At 30.6% G+C, this 18709-nt stretch overlaps 2 protein-coding genes across 3 annotated transcripts; one reads left to right on the top strand and one right to left on the bottom strand.

Moving 5' to 3' along the window:
• The first annotated feature begins 7399 nt into the window (after positions 1–7399).
• LOC101248759 (protein SAR DEFICIENT 1) lies at positions 7400–10399 on the top strand. The gene is made up of 7 exons (XM_004235738.5): positions 7400–7700; positions 7789–7864; positions 7946–8504; positions 8897–9057; positions 9143–9337; positions 9418–9514; positions 9895–10399. Exons 1-7 carry the CDS (start codon positions 7615–7617, stop codon positions 10038–10040), a joined length of 1320 nt encoding a protein of 439 aa, XP_004235786.1. The 5' UTR covers positions 7400–7614; the 3' UTR covers positions 10041–10399.
• Positions 10400–11057: 658 nt separating this feature from the next.
• On the bottom strand, positions 11058–18581 carry LOC101247005 (LEAF RUST 10 DISEASE-RESISTANCE LOCUS RECEPTOR-LIKE PROTEIN KINASE-like 1.2). 2 transcript variants are annotated; one of them, XM_004235732.5, is made up of 4 exons: positions 17470–18581; positions 12661–12696; positions 12310–12570; positions 11058–12203 (listed from the first exon to the last, which is right to left on the bottom strand). In XM_004235732.5, exons 1-4 carry the CDS (start codon positions 18227–18229, stop codon positions 11269–11271), a joined length of 1992 nt encoding a protein of 663 aa, XP_004235780.1. In that variant the 5' UTR covers positions 18230–18581; the 3' UTR covers positions 11058–11268. The 2 variants fall into 2 exon arrangements, with proteins under 2 accessions (XP_004235780.1, XP_025885974.1); XM_026030189.2 differs by having other exon boundaries at positions 13807–18382.
• Positions 18582–18709: the final 128 nt, after the last annotated feature.

Raw genomic sequence — 18709 nt, 5'->3', positions numbered from 1 at the left:
TTTTTCATGTGTTACAACTCAATCGGTTATTTTGATAAGACAGTGGAATTCACCATTTATTCCAGGACTACCTTCGTTTCATTTTATGTGATACCGTTTGATTTGACATAATATTTGATTTAAAAAAAATGAGACTTTTGAAACTTATGATCTCGTCCAGCAGGGTTGGACAAATCATCCTGAATAAAAAATGAAAGGAATTGGTAATGAAAGACCAGATCCTTTTTTTCATCAATTGCATTATCTATGCACCAATTCTTTTAGATTTACGGTCCTATTTCTATTATAAGAAATGAGGTTTCAACCCACTTTAAAGGAGTCCTTAAGGTCATAATGAGACATTAAAAATGAATTCTCTAGAGGTCAATTCTTTTTTCCAGTCGTAGTATACGGCATTATCAGCCTTAGTATTAGGAACCCCACCCCTAACGAGCTAGAAGTTAAATAAGTTCTCTTAGCCTTTTTCTTGACCGTAGGATTTGGGGAGCTCTTCCCTTCTGCTCGACTTGTCTATTGAATCAACTCTTTTCTAGGAATAGGCAAAAAGAAAAGTTTGTGTTAAGCATATCACTTTTTTTAGAATGATTTGTTCCATCAATGTAAAACAGTACTTAGATATTTGACATGGTTGTAAATCATTTCATTAAGGATATATAAAAGAGGTATTTTAAAGTTAAATTAATTTTAATTATAGTAAGATGACTTTCTTTTTGGATTGAATTAAAAAGAAATTTGTGCTACATAAAATGAGATTGAGGGATTAGACATTTATTTTTTTTATTGAAGAAAATTGAAATCAAGTGAAAAAAATAATTTTATACGAGATTAATAATTATTAATTGAGTGATATTGAACGCTTTTGATGTGATTAAAAGTGTACTTCTCCCCCAAAAGAATAAAGGAATAGGAGGGTCTTTTTCCTCTTTTGAAAATTTCCAAGTCTTTGTTTGGTAGCTTCTTTGTAATTGTTCAACAGACTAGACCTGACCTAAACCAACACCACACATAAAATCTTCTTTGGTGTGTGTATGATAATACTCTATGAATATATTATGTCGTTTTAAATATGATACGTGATTTTATTTATTACTATGAAGAAACACTCTTATATATGATGTAGCCACGTAGAGATAAGGGTGTCCAATTCGTCGAAAAAATAGCATATATATTAGTAAATGATCAAATAATATATTTTGGATACCTTTAGCATAATAAATTAATATTTCTGAACACCCTTTAAGAAAATCCTGACTTCGCTACTGATTACTTAGTAGTATAATATGAGAATATTGAAGTAACAAACTTTCCACAACGAGTTTCACTTGAATTTTGTTCAGTAAAAAAACAATGCATATACGATGTTAAAATTACTTTTAATAATATATATACAATAATGATGAATTTCTAATTTGACTTCTTCAAATTCTTATCTCTTATCTCCAAAACAAAAAAAAAATTATTTTGGCTCCGCTTCTCACTTATTAAATATATTCACTTTAAATAAATTTTTAGCGACTCTAAATATGATTCCTGATATAAATACAAATAGGTGTGGAAAAAAATCCTTTCTCCTTGGATATACAAATATACAATCTTTATTAACACTTGTTTTCTTGTAAACTTAGATGAAACTGAGTATAAATCTACATTAGACGACGTTAAAAAATGATGTGTGTGTATGAAATTGTGAACTATGGAAAATGAAATGACAAGGACCAAGTGACATGGACACACAACGATCGACTAATTAATAATATTAGTACTATATTATTATATGATATATATATATATATATATATATATATATATATATATATATATATATATATATATATATATATATATATATATATATATATTTGTCAGTATCAGATTTATGTTTTTATATTTTTTTGCCTGAAAAGGTTTCAATCATTTTGTTGCTTGAACTTAATATAACCGTCCTAATTCGATTTTACATCGCCATCAAGTTTTTATTATTAGTATAAACTATAGGATATTCATAACAAGAAAATATGAAATGAACAATTAAATTTATCAGCCATTTCTAACAAATCCATCGATAGAACGTTTCAGGGTAATTTTAAAATATACAAAGTTAAATATGATAACGTTCAGATTTTTATCGTTTAGCTATTACGAAATTTTATCTATCATTAATTTCTCAATAATTTTAAAATAAAGTTTGAAATATTTATATATATATATATATATATATAAATACGCATTTCACTTGAAATTAAGAGTTTCTAAACTATTTGTTCTCGAAAGATATTTAGAGTGAAAAATTGACACTTAAATTTTTTTGACATATAACCCAATTTAGTTTAAAGAAACAAACTTGGAAAAGATATTTGAAAAAATTAAATGTATATCCAAATGCACCGTAAATAGAAGATTTGAAAAAAATTAATTTAAATCGTGACGAAAGTATAGCCGAAATATAACTTTTATTCGTAAATCAAATTTGAAAAATAGTCAGACATGTGCCTTTAATATGGTCGGTCAATAGCAACATGTAAATCTCAGACGAAAATGACTTTAAATTTGATATAAGTTATATTTTTTTTTTATTACTAATTTTGATATACGTTCGTTTGTTATACGTTATATTTTTTTTTCATTACTAATTTTGATATACGTTCGTTTGTTATACGTTATATTTTTTTTTCATTAATAATTTTGATATACGTTCGTTTGTTTGTTTGAATGCAATTTTTATTGAAAATAATTTTTTTTATTTTTTTATATATAAATTTGTAAAAATTATATTAAATATATTATTGATAATTTTTTCTATTAAAAATTACATTAGATATATTATTGTCATTATTTTTCTGAATATCATATAGTCTCTTAAATTTAAAGCGATCAATGTTTTAAATTTTAGAATAAAAATAAACATCGATCTAATCATAACGATTTTCTTTCTTTTTTAGATTGATATAATCAGATTTTTACAGATTTTCTTTCCTTCTTAGATTGATATAATCAGATTTTTGCAAAGATAAATACTATAAAACACCAGATAATTTCTACTCATTCATTCTAGCTTTCGTGGAGAGATATTTAATACATGTTACTAATGAGAGATGACATTTTTAGTAAAATAAGTCAAGATGCATAATAATTAACTAAGATATGACAACAATTATAACAAAAAAAAGTCATATACCCCCTCTTGTACACAATACAATAATCTATACTTAATTTCCTTTATCATTAATTATAGTTATTTTTCTATTATATTTTTCAAGATATATATTTATTATTTTCTCCGTCCGAAAATATTTGTCATGTTGCGCTTATCGAAAGTTAATTTGACTAATTTCAAAGGTAACTTAGATAACATTGATTTGATATTTTAAAGAAAAAAAAATTAGATATTTTAAAATTATATGAAAAGTATTATAAATTACAATTTTTTGCATATTAATATGATGAAAAAATGCATCTTAAAATGTTAGTCAAAGTTTTTATAGTTTGACTGTAAAAATAGAAATTATGACAAATAATACCGGACGAAATGTGTATATTAAAATGATGATATAATAAATTACCTTTCTAATTATAGTTTCTTAAGAAATGTACGAAATCAATCATGAATAAATATTTTTGGATGGAAGGACTACCTTTTTAATTTTGTGAAACATTAATTATTTTGAATTATCTTTTGGAGATAAAATAATTATTTTGAATAGAATGAAATAAAGACGGACAAAGACAAGTCATTAAAATTTATTTCTTAGGAAAGAACATCTTTGTTTCCTGGCATTTTTTTTCTTTTTCCCCTTTGTTTTGTTTGTATAGAATTGAAGAGATGAAAAATTAATAAAAAACGAAAAATAAAAACATTAAACCGAGTTTTTTTTAGAAAATATAAGGAGGACTATTATTATTATTTATTTATTTTGGGATTAGATTTTTATTACTCACTCTCAAGCAATTCTTCGAAACTTCCATAATAATTAATTTGTATCATTTTATGAACAAATATTTCAATGAATTAAGGCAATTCGGCAAAACTACACACTGCTTAATTTGGACGGTTAGCACTAATTCGAGACGAAAGGAGTAATTTGAATGAGTTTTTAACTATTTTATTTATATTTATGTGTTATTCTTTTATAATTAAAGTATTTATAATTGGTAAAAATAATTACCACTAAGTGAACTGAAAAAATAATAATGAATTTGAGACTTGAAATAATAATTTAACGAAATTTTATGCAGATTTCACAAAATTATAATTAATTTAAAAATAAAACTTAAAACTAAAGTTTCAAATTCTATGATCAAACTAAAAAAAGTTAAAAAAGAGTGAGTAGTAATAGTCTAATCCTATCCAAAAAAAATAAATAAAATGGGGAAGCCAATTTTTATTACTTATTCCTCTTGTTTTTCTCTATTAAAAGACAAACATGTATGTTGGGATCCTTTCCAAGTACATAATGCTAGATCCTAGGGGAATATATCTTCACTTAATTAGTCTTTTTATTAAAAAATAAAATTTTCTTTTTACCTGTCCTATTATTCATTTTAGTAAATTAAGAAAAAACATTATTTTCTTTTATCACATACTAAAATCAATTCCAAATATGTGTATATATGTACATAAAATTATTTGGAGTTATCATATCTTTAAAAGGTCCTTATATGTGTGTGTGTGTGACTTTAATTTCTTGAGCGGCAAGATATATTGTATTATTATTTCAATTTTGGTGGAGACACAACATAAACGTTAAATTAAATAACATGGATTATAATTCAATACTCATTTTCTCACTCAATTTTTTAATAGTTGCCAAGACCCCAACTAACTCATGATCACAAATTCACAATTATTAGTTATTAAATTACTGTCAAAGTTCTTTCTTGTTATTGTTGTTTCCTAAATCAAATCGAAGGGCAAAGCTTTTATATATACACGGGGGTTAATTATTGTATATGAGATATTAAAATTCAATCGTTATTTAAAATTACGAATTTCAAAATTTTAATTTCACCTAAAAAGTTTTTTTTTTTGTAATATAACAACCACAAGTTCCATTTATTTTCTTATATTTTATATACATAAGTGGACATATGCGATCATTTTCTCTATGCGTAAATGTTACACTATATGATTAGGTGAGGATTATGTGTAAGCAATTTTATTCCTACCTTAATATGTAATTATTTGTTTATGATATTCTTGACAAGTTAAGTATATCAGAAATCAAATATGTAAAACAAAAAAGGAAAAAATTACAAACACAATAATATAGGGTAAAAATTGGAAGTTATTTCAAATGTGCAAATTAACGAGAGATCACATACAACACAAAAAGATGTAGAGTGGGTAATGCCAACATCCAAAAAAGAAAAAAAAAAACCAACATCCTTTTTATGACGAGGCTCACGAAAGATTGGATGGTTCGGATCAAAGTCATGATTGAACATGATGTTTGTTTAATAGGCCTTCAGGTTGCAATCATGATTGAACATGACACTTGCCAAGTGAACTTAATTAAAAAATAAAATTACGTCGTTACAATTAATATAACTATAACTTTTGACATGATGATATTGGTTGATCTTAAATTCCGAATAAAGGATGGTACGATGGAAAGATAATTCTAAGGAAGTCTTAATTAAGAATTAAAAGTAAACTATGTATACATCTACGCGTTTCATATCCTATTTTCCCTTTTTCCAAGTCTAGGTAAGTAACGTCTTTATATTATAAATGTATAATTAATCAACAAAAAATCTTCGTGTCGTGTCTCTTTTATGTTGTATCTATCCAAGTAGTCAAATAAAAATATCTTTTTTCTGTTTATTCAACACATAATTCAAATATATTCAATTTGACAAAAATTGCAGTGTGGGGTTTGGAAGTTCGTTTTGTGGGGGATGTGTGGCTTTTTTGTGCTTCTCTTGTCCTATTCTTCTTGTCAACTTTTTGTGTGTGTGTGTGTTTGTTGTGTGTGTAGTGGGATTAATTATTTACTTTGTGATTCACTCAATTCATAATAATTGTATTAAGCGTTCTTTTTGTCTCACAAAACAAGTAATGGGTTGATTTTTACTCCCATCGTTTCATAAAAAATATCTAGTTTAATTTGATACGAAATTTAAAAAAAAAATTAAAATCTTATGGTACTAAATTAAAGTTATGTCAAATATATACAATGGTCTTTTAATCTTGTAACCTTAAATATATTATGTGAAAAATTGAAACTAAAATATTATCAAAAAAATAAATTATTCTTTTTGAAACGAACGAAATAACTTTTACATATACCTTCTTCTTGTCCCAACTTTGTGGGTGTGTTTTTATGTGTGTGTAGTAGGATAAAGTATTTATTTTGTGATTCACTCAAACTGATATTAATGGCAATAAATGTTCTTTTTGCCTAAAAAAAAATGTAATGAATTGATTTTTATTTTATACACACCTATGTGTTTGTCTTTTTGCTATGATGCCATCAATTAAAGATCAACCTAAAGTAAAGATAAAAATTATGATGATCTTAAAAAAAAATAGATCCAAAATATGAGGTCCAAAAATTTCTGAAAATGGTAAAAAATGAGTACATATTTCTTATGGGAATTGAATTTGTGTCTTCAATATGAAAAGACGATGTCCTAATCACTGGACGAAAGGGATCAAAAAATCATTCTTTATATAACTAAGCTCAAATTTAAAAAAAAATCAGAAGAAATAAAATCTCTAGATAAAAGTCTTATACACAAATAATATTAGTTTATGGGTTTGGTTAGTTAGAACAAAAGAAAAAAGAAACTAGTACTACTAAAATTGTAGTATTATCGATATATTTATATATACCTTATAAACAAATTTTAAACACTATGATTATTTAATAAGTACTACTACTAATTAACTAAGTAGTTATAGTTCTTCCGTCCCAATCTATACCTTTTTTTAACTTTTTGGATCAAAAAATAAATATATCTTCGTCCATATATATACTTTTCTTTAAATTTATAAAATTATGTTAAAAGTTATTTTCATTATTTAGCTATCAAATTATGAATAAGATATTTCAATAATCTATATATTTAGAAACAACGTTAAAATTCATAAAAATAAAACACAGATTTTAAAAAGTGTATAAGTTAGTAAAATTGCGAGTGACCAATTTATGATTTTTGATTGATATCAACTTATAAGTTATATATCTTTTTTGTCTTTCAATGCCATCAAACTCGTAGATAAATTAAAAAGTACTAATTTAACCTGTTCATAAGTTAAAACAATAACGTATTTATTGATTTTATGTAAACATTACGAAAAATTGAGTTATTATATTTTTTGGAGTTTTATGCCGTTGACTTGAAGCGGGGCTTGACGTTTAAGTCGTTACTTCAGGCTGCGTTAGATCATTTGGAAGTTGCGAATTGCCCTCTATTTGCCACGCTATTTCTTTCTTCATTCCTCGAAACTTCTCTAATTACCCAATTTAACCCTTAAAATTTACAAATAATTATAACCTATGCTTCCACTTATTACATTTATTTAGATACTCTTCCTCTATTTATATATATATAAGCATACATAGACTTGCCCTTCCCACAACATCTACTGAAAATTTACTCCTCATTACAGAAATGGCAGCAGCTAAACGGTTTTTAGATAATTCTAATCCGGATCCAAACCAACCGAATTACAAACGCATGAGACCTTCTTTCGCTTCGTACGCCTCTGTTTTTTCAAATATCAATTCATGTCGATATACATATTTAATTTCATGATTACCTGACTTATAGTAATTTCTTTGTTAGTGTTATTAAGGAAGCAATGAAGGCGAATTTCCTAGAGAACGTGTCTTCTGCTTTGGAACCGATGCTCCGTCGAGTGGTATGAATTTTTTTTGAATAAATTTCACTTTGATGATAACTTTATGAAATTAACTTCTTCAAAGTGAAATTGATTTTGCAGGTTGTTGAGGAAGTGGAGAAGGGACTAAGGCGTTATTCATGTCTTTCAATAACGAGATCTCCTTCGCTTAGAATCAAAGCATTAGAACCATCGAATCTTCGTCTCATTTTCAACAAAAAGCTCTCTAAACCAATATTTACCAGCAGCAAAGTCGTCGCCGGCGACGGTCAGAGTCTTCAAATTCTTCTGGTGGATACGAGCGGCGAAGGCATGGTTCCGACGACTTTACCTTACCCTATCAAAGTAGAACTCGTCGTACTCGACGGAGATTTCCCGTCCGGAGAAACTGAAACGAATTGGTCTCGCGAAGAATTCGACAAACGCGTGGTTAAGGAGAGAACCGGAAAGAGGCCATTGCTTACCGGCGAACTGAATTTCACGATGCGTGAAGGCGTCGTTCCCGTTGGGGAAATCGAGTTTACTGACAATTCGAGCTGGATTCGGAGCCGGAAATTCAGAATTGGCGCAAAAGTGGTTCAAATTGGAAACAATCAAACTTCTGTTCGAATTATAGAAGCCGTTACTGAATCGTTTGTGGTTAAAGATCACCGCGGAGAATGTAAGCAAATTCTTCTTCTTCTTTCATTTTAGTTTCTTTTGGTAGTGGAAGCTGATTTTCTAAACTTTACAAAAGTCCTTAACTCATTATTCTGAATTCTACCATCCAGAATTTCATATTTTATTGCTTAGCTCGAACATACAACCTTAGGATTGGAGGTTGAGCGCGTTTACTATCGGAGCAATCTCTCTGCTAGCTAGGACAAGCTAGCTTAGTGACTCCAATGAGATAAAATGTTCTTAAATTGCGTGAAATGAACTAAATCATTGATGACAATGACATTTTTGGACCAAACTGTTAACGAATTACATAATTTTTTTTCAATTTCACAAGTTTGAGGACTTTCGCGACGTTGAAAAGTAATGAGTTTGTGTCATGTTAACATGTTGCAGTGTACAAAAAACATTACCCACCAGCACTAGGAGATGAAGTGTGGCGTCTTGAGAAGATTGGAAAAGATGGAACTTTCCGCAAAAAGCTCTCTTCAAAAGGCATCAACACTGTACAAGATTTCTTGAAGTTAGCTACTATTGACACACAACAAATCAGAACTGTAAGCCTCTAGCTACTCACACAAAACAAATTATAAACTAAATACGAATTACAAAGATCTCTTAATTGATTGTGTGATTATACAGATACTGGGAACTGGAATGTCTGATAAAATGTGGGAAGTGACATACAAGCATGCAAAAACTTGTGAGATGGGCTCGAAGTTATTCATGGCCCGTGGCTCAAACTACGTTCTAATCCTTACTCCGATTTGTGAAGTTGTTAGGGCAGTTATTGATGGGCAAATTTACCCTACTCATGACTTAACTGGGATACAAAAGGTATGATTTTATATGCACTTTGCGAGTTTGATTCTTGAGATATTGTAAATTTGCTAATATCTATTCTACTGTATCAATAGGCATATATCCAGAATTTGGTGAAAGAGGCTTATACCAATTGGAGTTCTTTAGAGGAAGTTGATGGTCTAGTTAATGAGCCAGCACTACTAACTCAAGGTACTGTGGTGTTCGAGCCAGCTTGCTTAAGTCCACGGGTTAATACTTAAACTTTTTTTAATCAGCATAGATATTGAGTAATTCTGTCCATCAAAAATTGAATGGGATAAGAAAATTCACCTAATATGAATTTCAATATGAAACCTCATGATTCTCGATCCATTTCATTGATTACTAAGTCATATGTCCACCATGTACAAACAAGTTTGTTTTCAGTTGTACTCTTAAATGATTATATAAAGAGGTCTTTTTTTTCAAAAAGCACAAAGTTTTTGGAATTATTAGCAAGAGTCAACACACTTTGCTTCTATATTTTAGTACAATGTGTTGGTTATTAACTACTACTAATACATAATATAATGTTTTTGTCATACGAACAGGAGAACCAATGGTGGATCAATATCCAAATGTTCATCAGCAGCAACAACCAATGATAAGATCCTATCAACGAAACACAATTTTGACAGATGCATCTGAACAATTAATCGAATACAATGACTGGATTGGTAATCCTAACTACATTTGATACACCTGCTGATAATAACGGTGGTAGTTACTTTTCAGACAGATAGAGAATTGTGTTACATTTTACACTGTCAGCATATAGAAGTTAAACAGAAGACAATGAAGGATTGAAGCTTATGCTTATAGGTAAATGTACATAGTGTGTAGGAACAAAATTTTGCTCAATAAAGGGCGGAAAATTGTTGTAGAAGTCGCGCCACCCCTTTGTAAAAGATGTGTGGTCTGGCAATAGTATGCAAAAGTATGTTTCAATTTTTTTTTAATTTAAGATTCAAATTTGAGTTGTCTATTCTAGAGGGTGATTGTTCATTTAATTGAATGAACAAATTAATGGAAATTTTTACTTTGATTATGCATTCAGTTATGTCTTGTTTATTTTATTTACAGTACCCTTCTTACAACTTACTTGAAATTTTCAAAATTGTCCTGAATTATATGCATTACCGGATGATTGTCTCCTGTTAAGTTTTTCTATTCAACAATGTCAATTTACTCAAAAGTATAGTATTAACACTATTCTAGTAGTTTCTTGTTCATCGATCGTTGTTATCATTTGTATTTTTTGTGCTCGAGTTATCACACTAAGTTTGTTTTTGTAACTGCTCTTTTTTTTTTGTATGCTATGTACTGCTTTACACAGGGCTCTATACTTCATTGTTCTTCCTTCTTTCTTTTCTGTATTCGCTTTTTCAAACTACTTTGAAACGCTTTACTTGAGCAGAAGGTTTAACATCTCTATCTTTACGAGGTAGGGGTAAGATTTGTGTAGACTCTATCCTCCCAAACCCCGCTTATGGGATTACAATGGATATGTTGTGGTATAAAATTAAGTTTTGAGCAATGAAATGCAGGCAGAACAAAATGTAATCTTGCTCATTAAGATAAAATTCTTATCAAATATATTTAACCGCAATATCCTGCTACACCAGACAAAATACATTCTTATTTACTCACCCTGGTGAAACATACTCATAATCTGCTATGACAAAGATGATAAATTAAACAAGTATCTACACAATTTAACTAAAGAATTTAAGAAATGAATTGAATTAGTACTGTTAAATTTAAATTGCTGCATACGAGATATGTACAGCCTCTTTAAGATAGAAAAAAGGTCCAAAGTACTCGAGGGAAAGACAATAAAATTCAGCTTTCGGCAACCAATTGAGCAGGTGGCTGAAGAATCACTATCAAGAAAACCACAAACTAGACAAACTGAGGACATAAACTTAGCCAATACTGGAAGCATGTGTTGTTGAACTGCTACTGCTAGTCCATTTTGAAATTACTGAATCGGGTGAGAGAGATAATGCGTGATTGTTCAACAATCCAGCATCATCACCGGGACTTGGCTTCCCTATTTCTGTTGCTGTTTTATCCATTCTCTGAATTCCCAGTAGAGCTTCCAAAACCTCTGGCATGGATGGTCTCAAATCCCTGTCGTTCTGAAGACACTGGAAAGCCAACTCTGCCACGGCAGTGATCATCAACTTTACCATGTCATTGGAGTCAAAACCAAGATTTGAATCAACCAGCTCATGTAATGTGTTGCTCTGAATCTTGTTAATTGCCATATTTGATAGATTTATTTCCTGTCGATGCCTACAGATATCAACAGCTGGCAGAGAGGATATAAGCTCGATTAATACCACCCCGAAACTATAAACATCACTTTTACTGGTGAGTTGATAGCATTCGTGATACTGGGGATCAACATATCCGGGGGTACCCTGTGGAGCTGTTGAGACATGTGTAACATCAGTAGGGAAAAGCCGAGACAAGCCAAAATCAGCTACTTTGACGCAGAAGTTACTGTCTAGGAGGATGTTGTTAGTTTTAACATCTCGGTGAATGACTTCTGAATTATGGAGAAAGGCTAGCGCACTTGCCGTTTCTATGGAAATGCTCATTCGTGTATTCCATGAAAGTGATCCAGGCTTTGAGAATTCTCCATGAAGATGATCAGCAACAGTACCATTGGAAATATATTCATACACAAGAAGAAGCTCACGGCCATGGCGAGATGTGCATCCGTAAAGGGTAACTAGATTTCGATGGCGCAAACGAGTGAGGATTTCAATTTCATTTCGGAATTGCTCAACCCTCTTGTAGTTGTTCTCATATAAACGTTTTACAGCAACAACACGCCCATCTAGAAGTTTACCTATAACATGTCATGTTCAATTATATGGTTAATGAATCAGATCAAATGTTTAGGTTTTAGTAGCATATTGGCAGTGAGAGAAAGCCCACTTCAGGATTTCTCTTACCTTTATATACTGTGCCAAATCCACCTTCTCCTAGCTCTTTGCTGGAATCAAAATTGTTTGTGGCTTCTTCCAGTTCACTGTAGTCGAAGACATGAACTCCGAAATAGTTCGAAGCCTTTTCAGGGTCCATAGTTGAGGAGGGATAAGAAAGGATACTTCTGGATATCAAAGACGAACCAGCATGACTTTTCTTCTGTCGACGATAATAGAGAAAGAAAATTACACATGCCACAATGGCAGTGAATGCAGCTGTAGTTACACCTAAAAGAGAGAAATATGTGACTTAGAAGTTCTTGATCATCGTTAAAGAGAAGGATAATCATAAGATGAACATGGTCAAAGGACAGTTACCTACAGCAACCTTCACTCTGATATCTCTTTTATCGCCTGAAATGCAGACATAAACAAGTGATGAGATGATACAGAACCACGATAAAATATCTTCAGTAGTATCATAGAGACAGGAATACAACTACTACCACCTTACTGTTTCTAATCTATAGATGAATTATGTGGTTATTTTCTAGGCTGTTATGGAAACATTGTCAAACGTGGATTTGGACTTTAAGTTTCTGAATTTACTATGGAAACGGTGTCCTGTTTAGGGGTTGGAATTGTTATTCAAGCACCACATATAGTTCCCTCTGTTATTCAAGCAATCTTGACAGTTTAGCCTCATTCATTTTTGCGGAAGATGAGGGTAATTCATTTTCGCATGAAAAGGTTTCTGGCATGATTAGTGCACTAAAATCTCAGTATGAACAATTTGCAAAACAATGATCTGTGGCATTGCTGGTGCAATTTACAAATGGAGAAAACAAAAAAAACAGATAAGAGAAGGAAACAAGGAAAATAACTGCTGTTAAAACAACATTTTGAAAAGCCTGAATCCTAAGTCATGGGAAAAGATGAAAATAATTTGTTAAGTCCTAATAACATCAAAAGTCCACCTTCACCACCTACTGGGTAAGAGAGTCAGCATCTCTAGATGCAGCAAAAGGAAAAGAGATTTCAATCATTGATTTGGCAAGAAGAACTAGAAAGGTAAAGATGCATTTTTTTTAGGTAAAGATGCATTGTCATCTCCATTGTTCACAAATTTTGATATACCTATCTCAACAGGTTAAGCAAATACAAACTAGCTTCTGTCTAGTACTACTAAATTCTCAGAACAGGCTTCATCAAAAAGGGCTTGTGCTGGGCAAACTGTTACTAAATTTTATTATCTGGGCTTCATAAACTTGAAAGAATGCCCAAAGAATGTTACAAGGAATGGAATAAATAAGGAAGGTGTGAAAAGAATTGGAGTTCCTCACCAAAACATGGGGAAATTTCATAGATATTTTGAATGGACAATTTAAATTAGATGTTCACATGGCAGCCTAAGTTTTATTTTTTTCTCTTCTCTGGTAGTCTTATTTGACAGTTGAAACTCTGACCTAACAGTTAGATTCGACTAAATTTTGGCAAACAAAACAAGTTAGAGATGGAACACACCTTGTTCCCCTACAAAACCGCAGTAATAAGGATAAGTTCGGTCCTGACAAAGGCAAGTTGGCTCTGCATAATCTGTTTCTGACCAACATAAACCCCCTGATTTCTCACAAGCCATACATACTGGGCTTTTGTTGTAAACCACATCAAACCCTTGCTTCACTAGCTCCAACATTTTCGTACTTCCTTGGTCTTGGAACCGATTAAATGCTGATAGCAACACAGGAACTGCGACGTTTAACTCACAACTCTCAAACTTCGGTCCCCAGAATGATATAAATGACTGATCTGGATAGAAACCAAGATTGGACTCTCCAGAGTTATTACAGCTAAAGCTGAATTTTTTCCATTGAGAAGGTATATCGAAAGGACAAGCATAGAACAGGATGAGAATCATTAAGTTGCGAGGAGCATAGCGGAAATGGGCATCATTTAAGCTAGTGTTACCGAATCTATCAGGACAAATGTCATCCTCAAGATCATTTCGTGCAATTCTCATGGTTTGATTGTCTCCATTGATGTCAAGTACGCGGAAATTATGACCATCGATATGTATAAGGGGATCCTGATTGTCTTCACATGCAAGCTTGAATTGTGGAAGACCACATTCTTGAGGTCGATCACCACCCCAGAAAGGAAAGCTGATATTCTGAATATTCCCACAGGTGTAGGAGCTATTACAAGTGGAATACTGTTTATCCTCTAGGCCATACGATGGCGAGGACGTGATCAAGAAACATAGGAAGGCAACAATGGATTGGAGCAGAGGAAGAGGAAAGTTTTGAGCATGCATTTGTGAGAGAACTCATCAATGATAGACTATGTTGGTTGGAGAACCTTGTATTAGAAGAGTTCGGCAAAATATACAATTCAATTGAGGTGTTCAAGTATCAAAGTTAATCCAGTTTTGACTAACAAAAGATGACAAACTTGAGAACTGTTATGAATGAGAAAAGAAATGGCTGCTCATGCTTTATAAGACTTTTCGGTGATTATTTTAACCATAGAAAATTTTACTTTTCAACTTAGACGAGTGGGACGAAAATTAGTTCCATTTGTTCACAACTAGAGGGAGAAATTTCAAATGAATAAAAAAGGGATAAATATCTTACACCAATCCATTCAATCACCTTGAAAAAGCTGAAACTTTCCGCAGATTAAAAATACATGTCTAGATGAAAGAAAACTAAAGTAATAAAAAAAAAAAAAGGGAAAAGAGGCGGAAACTCTTGAACAAGAAAAGGACATGTGTGTTTGAGAATTCTTTCTTTGGGCGGAATAGAAAATTCCAAAAATCACATCATATTCATATGCACCTGTTGATATATTACTAAGGTTTTTAAATATTTTTTGGCATTTTGTGAAGGTGATATTACAGGAGATAAATAGTGTAATAAAAGAGGCTATGTTAGACTAACCTGAATTTTGTCTACAAACAAGACTTCTTTTTATATATAATCTATCAAACTAAGCCCAAAAAAAGGACCCGCCCAACCCAGCCATAAACTGAGTTTAAGATAATTTACTAATGGGTAAATTGAACAACTTTTATAAAGCTAGATGTTAATTGCTCAATGCATCGATAATTTCAACAATTACCGAATTGTCTCTAGAAGTCATTCAATTATTTACCATTTTAATATAGTTTTCAGCTTATCCTAGTTTAATTCTTAATTTCAATCCGTTTTCTTGTCTTCCCTAAATCAAAATCGCAAGTTTCGCCCAAGTATTTTTATTTTTGGGCTTAGTTTGGCATCCTTCGCCACTAGCCCAATCTTTAATGGGCCTTTCGCATTCAGTATATTCACGGTTTTGATTGTACATGATCAAGTTGGTTCAAAATTTTCAAATATCAAATCGAATTATCCGTGTAAAATTTTTAAATTTATAAACCAAAACAAGCTAATTAAATTCAGATTTTTTGGGGGTTTTTAAATACCAAACTAAACCATTGTGTCGAATTTTTAAATTTATAAATCAGACCAAACTAATAAACTTTGGATTTATTCAGATTTTTGGATTTTTTCGATAAAGTTTGCATATAAACATATAATTAACTTGTGCTCCAAATATTTCTTTAGTCCAACCAAAATAATCTAAAGTGTTTCTTAAAAAATAACACAAAATATGAGATGAGTATTGATGACACAAAAATTTTCAATAAAAAATAATAATGAAATCATCATATAAAATAAATATTTGTTTAAAAGTACTAAATCATGTTAAAATAAGTTTAATAAGTATTAGTTACATTACTAAATATTTAAGGAAAATTAAAATTAAATTATGTATTTTAATTGTCTAAATCAATCTAAAACTAAGAACAAATATTCAATATTATTGTCATTCTTAGTGTTGAATTGATTTTCTTTTTGCATTAGTATTGATTTAAGTTTTATTATAATTATCAACATCTATAAACTATAACCTTTATTGGACCATTCCGAATTCTAAAGTTTTAAACTTGAAATAATGTATTAAAAGTTAAAAACTATGAAATAGTATAAGATTTTTTTAAAAATGATATCAAAGTAAATATTTTTATGTATAAAATAAAATTATAAAATTACATATATAATATCGGGTTGGTTTGGTATCGGGTTGTTTTTTTTAATTGAAACCAACCCAACCCAAATATAATTTTAAAAAAAATTCCAAGTCAAACAAACCACTAATCGAGTTCTTTTTTTGATTCGACTTGATATGCGATTTGATTTGATTTTCGGTTCGATTTTGTACGCCCAGTACTGCCCCTTATTTTTGGCTCTCTTTCTTGAAAATTTAATCTTGTTTCCAATTTTAGACGCAATAAATTATGCATTTTGAATTCAAAGTAAGCAAAAAATTTAAAATTAGAATCTAAAATTTTCAGATTTTAGACGCAATAAACTATGCATTTTGATTCTTTTGAATTCAAAGTAAGCAAAAATTAGAATTATAGTCAAATACTAACATCAGCTATATTCAAGAACTTGATACCATTGGTTGATTGGCGTATTAAATAAGATAATATGATAATTACTAAAGTCTAAATACGTACGCCAACTATGGAATCACAACATTGGACTTTTTCTAGATTAAATTAAATAGCATTAGTTGGAAAAAACAATAAGTGATCAAACTTTTGTTGATATCTTCTTGAACAGGAAGACTGTGACTCTTTTATATTTTACAAGAGATTGTTTGGTCCTCTGTTCGAATATGCAAGTTTTAATAACGCAAAGATTAATTTATATATTGATTATTTAAGATATAAATTTATTCATAGTTTATACATAATTTTATTTATATGAGATTGTAAAATAATAACTAAACATCATATTTGACGTGTTAAATTTTGTATAAACAACTAACAAGCTACCAAATATGGTTTTAAGTTTTAATTATGCTAATTTAATACGTAAATAGTTCTATTTCAAACCCACAATTAAAATGATCCCTAAACTTATGAAACACGTCTTGACTTTCTTTTACTTAAGTAAAATTTTTGATAACTTTCTTTTACTTAGTAAAATTTTGAGTTCAAAGTTTATGAATAAAGGGTTTCAATTTTTCTTATATAAAAAATATAAGATAATTATTGCTAGATTTGCAAATTATGAAAATTTAGCTGCAAATGCGATGTTTAATAAGAAGATAAATAAATAGCAAGAGTTTTGGGTGTACCTTTGCAATGTTTAAACTTAACGGTACCATCTTTGCAATAGCACAAGAGGTTATGGGTTGAATTGTTATAACCGCACCTCCCCTCTGATTTCTCACACTGGCCGCACTCCGACGCGCTCCGCCAGTCCAGCACGAAACCCTCTCCCATGGCAGCACCAAATCCTTCGATCCAATCATTATTCTGGAAGCTTCTCCTCTTCGTAACCGTCGTCACCACTTTCTCCTCACAGATCCCAAACCAGTTCAAATCGTCCGGCTCAATTTCCCCAACGTAGAAATACGTACCTGATTTCAAGCATTCCGCGGGAAGAGCATCCCCTGGATTTTTCGTACAATTGAAATAGAAGGTAAGTTTCAAAGCGGAATCGGAAAACTTCAACGGCAATTTCTCCAATGTAAGGTTGTGACGTGCTCTAGGGCATTTCACGTTGAAAACATCAGCGTCCACCAGAGCGAGAGAATAGCTTTTATAATCTATACTTTTGACGTAGAAAGCATCGCTTGGAAGGTAAATAATCGGAAGCGGTTGATTTTCTGAGCAATTGATTCCAAATCCTGGATAACCACAGTACTGAGGAGCGCTGGTGTTGTAATTATCAAGTCTCCAGAAAGGATATGAAATTTCAACTCCATTGCAGGTTGATTTAGGACAAAATGCATAGGAGGAAGAATCATTTTTTGCACTGGATCTAACAAAGGAGAAAAACAGAGACACAAAAAAATAGTAGAAGAAGAAGGAGTTTGATTGATTTTGAAACATTGATTAATTGATATCAAACAAATTGCAAAGCTGATTGGTATACATGAGATAGTAGTTGTATAAACTTTTGCAGCTTCAAGTATAATAAAATATCGTCACATAAATTAGAACGAAAAAATTAGTATATATTTTTGTCAACATGAAATATGAAATGTTGAATTTTTGGAGGTTGTAAAGCTTTATAGTCTAATGGATAGGCACCAAACTATTTTGTAATTTTTTATTAAGAGTTGGATTTCTTAATACAGGTATTGACTTTATTAGTGGAATCAACTTTTGAAGACTTTAGGGTGAGTATATTTTATGTATTTGGGAAAACATAAAAAATGCATTAAAGAAGGTGAGATGATTTTAAAAATAATGCAAAAGAAAAAGATGGTCAAATTAGGACGTCAACTAAAAGAGGAAAAAAAAAGAGAAGGAAATTGCAACCCAGCTTTTTTTTTTCCTTTTACGGTACATTTTAAGGAATTTCGTCCT

This window comes from Solanum lycopersicum, chromosome 3 (genome assembly GCF_036512215.1).
Source record: "Solanum lycopersicum chromosome 3, SLM_r2.1".
NCBI classification, from domain to species: Eukaryota; Viridiplantae; Streptophyta; class Magnoliopsida; order Solanales; family Solanaceae; genus Solanum; species Solanum lycopersicum.
This window is presented reverse-complemented; position numbering and strand designations above follow the sequence as displayed.